Below are 7671 nucleotides of genomic sequence, written 5' to 3' on the forward strand. Positions count from 1 at the left end.
AAACAAAAAAACAAAAAATGTACAGCTAATTAAACCAGAAAAAATACGAGGGGCATGCTAGTAAATTAATTACCCTACTTGGAAGTTGGAATCACAACCTCTCAAAAGTAAATCTTTTCCCCGTCTTCTTTTGAATTATCTCAAACACGAGCAACGCACGTGCACTCGCCCGTCCACAAGGCATGAAAAACCATATCCTCTCCTCCCTTGAACCTGATAAAAATATATAAAAGAGGAAACCTTAAACCTGATAAAAAAAGAAGAGAAACGTAACCCTTCAGACACTCCGTCCCGCACTCACTCATGGACTCTCTCGCTCTCTTCTTCACGGGGGCTCTACTAGCCGGTGGCATCTACTGGTTCGTTTGCGTTCTCGGCCCAGCCGAGCAGAAAGGCAAACGGGCAGTAGATCTATCCGGTGGCTCCATCTCGGCCGAGAATGTCCAAGATAACTATGATCAATACTGGTCTTTTTTCCGCCGTCCCAAAGAAATCGAAACAACTGAAAAGGTCCCTGATTTTGTCGACACATTTTACAATTTAGTCACAGATATTTACGAGTGGGGATGGGGTCAGTCCTTCCACTTCTCTCCATCCGTTCCCGGAAAGTCCCACAGTGAAGCCACGCGCCTACACGAAGAGATGGCCGTGGATCTGATCAATGTCAAGCCTGGAGATCGCATCCTAGATGTCGGATGCGGTGTTGGTGGTCCGATGCGTGCTATTGCTGCACATTCACGCGCCAAGGTGGTCGGCATCACTATCAACGATTATCAAGTGAATCGTGCGCGCACGCACAACAAGAAAGCCGGGTTAGATTCACTTTGTGAAGTTGTTCAGGGAAATTTCCTAGAGATGCCGTTTCCTGAGAACAGCTTCGACGGAGCTTACTCGATCGAAGCGACATGTCACGCGCCGAAACTCGAAGAGGTTTATGCAGAGATCTTTAGGGTCTTGAAGCCTGGATCTCTTTACGTGTCCTATGAATGGGTCACAACTGATAAGTACAAGGATTCTGACCCTGAACACGTGGAGGTTATTCAAGGTATTGAAAGAGGTGATGCTTTGCCTGGGCTAAGAAGCTATACTGATATTGCAGAGACAGCAAGGAAGGTAGGATTTGAAGTTGTGAAGGAGAAAGACTTGGCTAAACCACCAGCACGGCCATGGTGGACTAGGCTTAAGATGGGAAGGATTGCTTACTGGAGAAACCACATTGTTGTAACAGTACTTTCCGCTGTAGGGATTGCACCAAAGGGGACTGTTGATGTTCACGAGATGCTGTTTAAGACAGCTGATTACCTTACCAAGGGTGGTGATTCTGGGATTTTCACTCCTATGCATATGATTCTCTGCAGAAAACCTGAGAAGAAGACAGAAACGGCTTCAAACTCTTAGTCTCTTATTTGATTGGTAATAAATCAAAACAAGCCCTGTTTTTCTTTTTTAATTTATTTATTATGTTTGAGTAACTCATGTTGCACCTCCTTTGTGACTTTTTAGTTTTTTTCCTCTTTTCTCTTCCTTTTAGCTTTTTCTTAGTTCAAATCCTCATCTTTGTATTTTTCTTTTTTATTTTCCTGGCTGTAACTTGGTTTTTTTACTGTTATTATGGTGATAGTGAAGAATCCAAAGGTCAAGATGATTGTTATCTAAATTTCTAGTGTTTTTCTCATTTCACTTGATTTTGGCCTTCTTGAAGTTGTTTATGTTTCTAGTGTTCTGAGTGATTTTAAAAAAATTAAAGAGAATTTGGGCTAACGAAGGAGATCTAATGGCAAGATTTACCGAGGAGATGAGTGCATGTGAGAACAAGAGAGCACTCGAGGCGCACATGGAGAGAAAAAGGCACTTTTGCGATAAAAAAAAATAAAACCTCAGGTGGCCAGCAGGCCAGCTCTGGATCTTGACTTTAGCTGTGTTGTTAGTTTGCTTTACAAGCCTGGATTCCTCCAATTTAGTTCAGCTTTTGTGTCTTTTGTCATGTTATGACAATTCTCTAGACATGTAACTGCAAGAATTAGCATGTAGGGGTCGCATGCTTCAAGGGCTATTTTTGCTGGACAAGCCGATGTGGGGTTTAATGAACTCATATAAGAGTCAGTTTAAGCTGTAGTCTGGGGGAATTAATTTTTCCCCTGTACGAGTATTACATGTTTAATTATCTGGCATTTGAATTATATGGCCAGCACTTTTCAAATCCCATGGAAATGAAACTCGGATCAAGTATTCGGGGGCCAGGAGAGCAAGACATTTTGCCAGGGATATGTTCATTTGACTGGATCGTGGGCTTTCTAGGTCGGTAAGCAAGCTTAGGGATTAATTGAACTGTCGGTCAATTAAAGGAACTGTAGTATTAAATGAAGGATGATCCACGGGGTCACGGTTCTGAACTGTCTATGAAGTTTTGCAATAAATTTGCATATCCTGACAGGATGAAGTTAATGAGAATGGTGCTGTTATGGTGACCTACAGACTTAGTTCTTACTGACACACCAGTCTTGGATCATCTCCCAGACTGGAAATGTTCCTGAATCTTTGCAAAATCTACCAGAATATTGCGACTTAGAATGTGGATCGAGGGTTGTAAAACTCGATCGAATTTGTATAGTCTTGTCCTCTAGAGGTCGGTCATTAATTACCAATTGACTATAATGGACATACTTGTGATATAACATGAGGGAGCACATTTATTAAACATGCCCTGGCGGGTCATTTTTTTTAAGGAAAAAAAAACCAATTTGGATATTCATCCAGTAAAATTTGATTGCCCCAAGGTGATGCATGATGATCTAGGTTCTAGATTGGGTCATGCTCCAAACTGGTTTTGACAACCATGAGAGAGCCTTTGATTGGTTTTTGATAACTCCTTCAAAAATATTATGTGAGGTTGGTTTTTAGTCTGGAAGGGTTTGAAAGTGTAATAATGGTTGATTTTTGAAGTGTTTTTTATTTAAAAATATATCAAAATAATGTATTTTTATTTTTTTAAAAAGTATTTTTAATATTAATATATTAAAATAATATCAAAAACAAAAAAATAATTTGAAGTAATTTTTTAAAATATAAAAATAAATATAAACTAGCAAATTGCATGTTTGGGCCATAAAACTGAAGGGGAGATTGTTGATTCCTGCCTCCAACAAAATTCCGAAAGTTTCCAGCTCATGTCCACCTACGAAATTGACAACGCGAGGACAGATCATTGCACAGATTATTTCACCTAATAGATCCTTAGACCATAGATTGCCGTTGCCACCTGACAAGAGGAACAAGTTTCATGCCGGGCTCCTTTCGTACTTATAGTTGTTCTGTGCTAGGAAAGTAGCCATGGAGGCACCGATCAAATGAAGAAACGTAACTGTTTTCCTCTCAAGTCTCAAGTTCCTGAACGGAAGAGTGATTGTGATCCCCTAATTCAAACTTAGGAAAGAAGTGATCCGATATATGTTAGACATGTACGGGTTGTTCACAAAACATAGCGATCCTTCAATTTTTTTTGAAAAATTTGAATCAGAAAAGGAAAATAATTAAAATTTGATATTCAAATGCAATAGTACAATGTTTTTCTTTTATATACAAACACCCTTTAACAATGCAAAACAATAAAATTTTTATTTTTGTTTATCTTTTTCCTGTTTAATTAGTTTCATAAATTTATCTTTGAATATGAGTAATTATAAATTATTATTTTGATTTTTTATAGAAAACAGTCGTGATATTGATGCATTTTTTATTTTTCTGGGTTGAAAAAATTCCCTTTTGTTCTCGACAAATGAACACATTTCTACTCTTTTAATTAAAAAACTGGAAATAAAAAAATTAATGGAACAGACACGTGCGTTTTATGTATAATATTAAGGGGATGTTTGGTTTGGAGGTGTGATTAATATTTTTTTATGAAACCATATAAAAAAACATGTATATAATTTATATTATACCCTTAAAAGAAAACCATCACATCTCCCAGCCAAGACAACCTGCATTACAACGCGGTTGTCCATGTTCCCAGTCGAGGCCGACAGAAAAGAAAACCCGGCCAGTATCTGTAAAGAGCTTAAGCCCAATGGATATGTGCTGATCCATTTATGCCTTTTTATTAAAGCCCGACTAATATGCTAAAGGCCGAAGAGAAAAACATTATGGTCCTAAAAATCTAGCCCCGCACAGCTGCAATGATAACAAGAATCACAAAAAAATTCGTGGATAACAATTATGGTCACTCAGATTTTCATGATAGTTCCTCCCGTCTCTTCTCCCTCTCGATCTGTGCTTACTGCTTCGCTCGTCTGAGGTTCTCAATTGCCGAGACCTTTCCTCTACAAGCTTATTTCAGATTTTTTTTTTATCGAAACCACCACCATCTCTTTTAGGAATAACTGAAGCGAGTCCTCCTTGTTTGCACAGTTCCTTTTTAGTACCCTTTGTCTCTAAGGATGTAAAACCCCTAGCGACAAACATGGTACAAGCAGTACACAGTTTACCGCAAAGGCTACAGCTGCTCCAGGGACCGGAAAACCTATTAACGATGAAAAGGTACAGAAGGTTCATAGCGTAGAGGAGTTCGATATGAAGCACTTATAACTGCCAATAACAAGCTCGTTGTTGTAGAATATGCAGCGAGCCACAGTTACCATCAGGGGAACCGGGAGGAGGCAAGCAGGGCCGGCCCTGTAAAAAAATTTAATTTTTTATATTTAGTATTTAAATATATAATAGTATGATATTTTTATTTTAAATAAATAAACTTTTTAATAATATCTTGTTATATTAATTTTGACCTCCCTGTCAAATGGTACCAGCTCCGCCCCTGGTTACCATAGCAGTAAAATCTACCCTTTTATGGTAGAATTAAGCAGAACCTGCAACGACGTAGATTTCCTTCTTGTGATGGGAGATGAATCAGAGAAGGCCAGAGACCTTTGTAAGAGAGAGAAAATAGAAAAAGTTCCACACTTTAGCTTCTACAAGAGCATGGAGAAGATGTTAAAAATATCTAGGATGAAAACGAATCGAGAGGGATGAAAGAGTTGGTTTAAAGGTGTAAAAATATTATTATTAAAATATTTATTTGTTTTATATAAAAAAATAATTTCAAGATATAACTAAATTCTCTAATTTTTTTTAAAAAATAAAAAAATAAAATTAGGAAAAGAACTTTTTTTTATTGTTGTATTTTATTTTTTATATAGTTACATGTTTTTATAGACTTGAAATATAATAATAAAATAGTATGAGTTCATCTAACATTATGATTGTTTTCAAATATATATTATTTAGTTTTATTTCAATAGTTATAAATATCAAAATAATTACAAAAATTAATTTAACAATGAATTAATTTTACTAACATATTAACATATGAAGTTTTAAGTTTCAAATTTAAAGTACTATCTTTAAATATTATAAATATTTATATAATAATATTAAAAAATCAAATTGAAAAGTCCATCCATTATGCTTTATTTTACTACACAATAAAAACTTCTACTTACACAATCAGAAATGAATGTTTTCTTTTCAACATGAAATAAATATCTATCCTTTTATTACAGACTACACCAACAAAAAATTCATGAAGAAAAAGGGATCACCCAAGATAAGCTCACGGGGAGAGGTTTTATACTATGGTGATAACCACGCTGCTGTTCTGCAGCATCATTGCAGAGAAGACGTGGAAAAGTTGATCGAAGCTGGTCACAAGCTCATTGTTCTTGATGTGGGGTTGAAGCATTGTGGGCCATGCGTGAAGGTTTATCCAACTGTGGTGTTTGCACGCATGAATGGTGATGAGAATGATAGTTGCATGCAGTTCTTGAAGGACATGGATGTGCTTGAGGTGCCTACTTTTTTGTTCATCAGAGATGGTAAGATTTGTGGAAGGCATGTGGGTTCTGGCAAAGGAGAACTTACTGGAGAAATCCTTAGATACCAAGGAGTTCGTGTTACCTACGAGAGTTTGTACGAAATTAATCGTCGAAAGGACTCAAATTGGGTAGATAAAATTCACACGGGAAAATACAAGTAGACAAAGTAGAATCAGAGCTCGTACAATTTCAAGCTAAAAAAATTATGAAAAAAACACGAAATTGCTATACTTTAATTACTAAAATGTATCATTATCAATATTATTAATGCACGGCAGGTTCTGTAGTAATCACTCAATAAGTAGCCCGTGTTACGTTGCATGTCTATTTATTTATTTTTTATAAAAAATTATCAAAACAATGCATGTATTTTTAAAAGGAAAAAAAAATCTAAAATGCTACTCATTAACTTAAATTAATTTACTAAATTCAGTTAATTTAATAATATAATTAAAAAATAAAATACAAATAACAAATAAAGTGAAAAACAACAATGATTTAACACAAAAGGTAAATGCTTATAAATATTATGAGAATATATCTTTACAATATTTTTAAAACATCTCAATAATCTTATTTATTAACAAAGTAAAAATTAAATTAAAATAGAATGATTGCATAAAAAAATAAAAAAATATGAATATCAATTCTTAGCAAATAAAATGACATATAACAAAATTAAAAAGAAAACAATTGAAAAAATAAAAAATAAATTGAATCAATTCTGTCTGAGCTATGATATAGGTGAATTCTAAAAATTAAATACGCTAATAGAACTAAACATGATTTTTTTTTTATCATCTAGTTTTAGCAAAAATCAAAATAAATTTATAACCTAATTGTGAAATCAAGATAAGTTTGTTAAAAACAGACTGAATAAAATCATGAAACTTAATTCTCAAACCAATCTAATATTGAAGAACCAAATTAAAAAAAAAATTAAAAAACAATGGAAAGAAAAGCTTAGGTCAAACCTGGTAAATTTACTGAATTCATGATCTGAGACATGATATCGATTAGCTTTATAGAAAGAAAAGATAAAAAAATATAAATAATACAAATTTACAATGAATTTAATGATAATGGATGAAATTAAAAAACAAAAATAATTGAAACCAGTCTAGTCCACCCTTCAAAACTTGTGACATAGATTATCCAGCCGAATCATAGCATGAAAGGAAAACAAAAAAAAAAATAACAATGTAAAATTCTCAATCAACCAAAATAATTAGGGATAAATTTGAAAAATCAAATTAAAAAAAAAATTAAAAATTATAGATTTGAAAAGAATGATAACCAAATCTGATTAAAAAATCATAAATAATGAAATTGAAAAACAATTTCAATTAGAAAAATGATAAGAAAAATTAAAAGTAATAATAAAAAGAATAAGGATAAAATTTGATAAAAAATAAATGTCTAGGGATAAAATTAAAAAAATAATATTTCAATAAATAAACTCAAAACTAAATACATTCGCAATTAAAATAATAAGGATCAAACTTGATATAAAAATAAAATGTGGAGAGATAAAATTAAAAATAAAATTTATTCAATAAATAACTTAAAACTAAATACATTACAATCAAAAAATAAAAATTTAATTTGATTAATGGACAAATAAATAACTAAATTTTTGTTTATGGGTAATAGCTAGCATACTTTTCCAGAGGAGAAAGAAGAAAGAGAAAAAGAACAAAAAAAAAATAATATCATGGGAGCTTAACAGTCGATACTCTTACTACATGCACCTCATCACCGTAACAGGGGCTTGAGGTGCGTTGAAAATCAACTCTAATAACGA

At 33.6% G+C, this 7671-nt stretch overlaps 1 protein-coding gene and 1 pseudogene across 1 annotated transcript; both read left to right on the forward strand.

Annotated features, from left to right (window-relative positions):
* Nucleotides 1-208: 208 nt before the first annotated feature.
* On the forward strand, nucleotides 209-1675 carry LOC105132911 (24-methylenesterol C-methyltransferase 2). The gene has a single exon (XM_011036654.1). The coding sequence runs from the start codon at nucleotides 304-306 to the stop codon at nucleotides 1396-1398; it is 1095 nt and encodes a 364-aa protein (XP_011034956.1). The 5' UTR covers nucleotides 209-303; the 3' UTR covers nucleotides 1399-1675.
* Nucleotides 1676-4175: 2500 nt separating this feature from the next.
* On the forward strand, nucleotides 4176-6028 carry LOC105132969 (thioredoxin-like protein CDSP32, chloroplastic; annotated as a pseudogene).
* The last annotated feature ends 1643 nt before the right edge of the window (nucleotides 6029-7671 follow it).

Source organism: Populus euphratica, unplaced genomic scaffold (assembly GCF_000495115.2).
Source record: "Populus euphratica unplaced genomic scaffold, PopEup_1.0 scaffold68.1, whole genome shotgun sequence".
Classification (NCBI taxonomy): Eukaryota; Viridiplantae; Streptophyta; class Magnoliopsida; order Malpighiales; family Salicaceae; genus Populus; species Populus euphratica.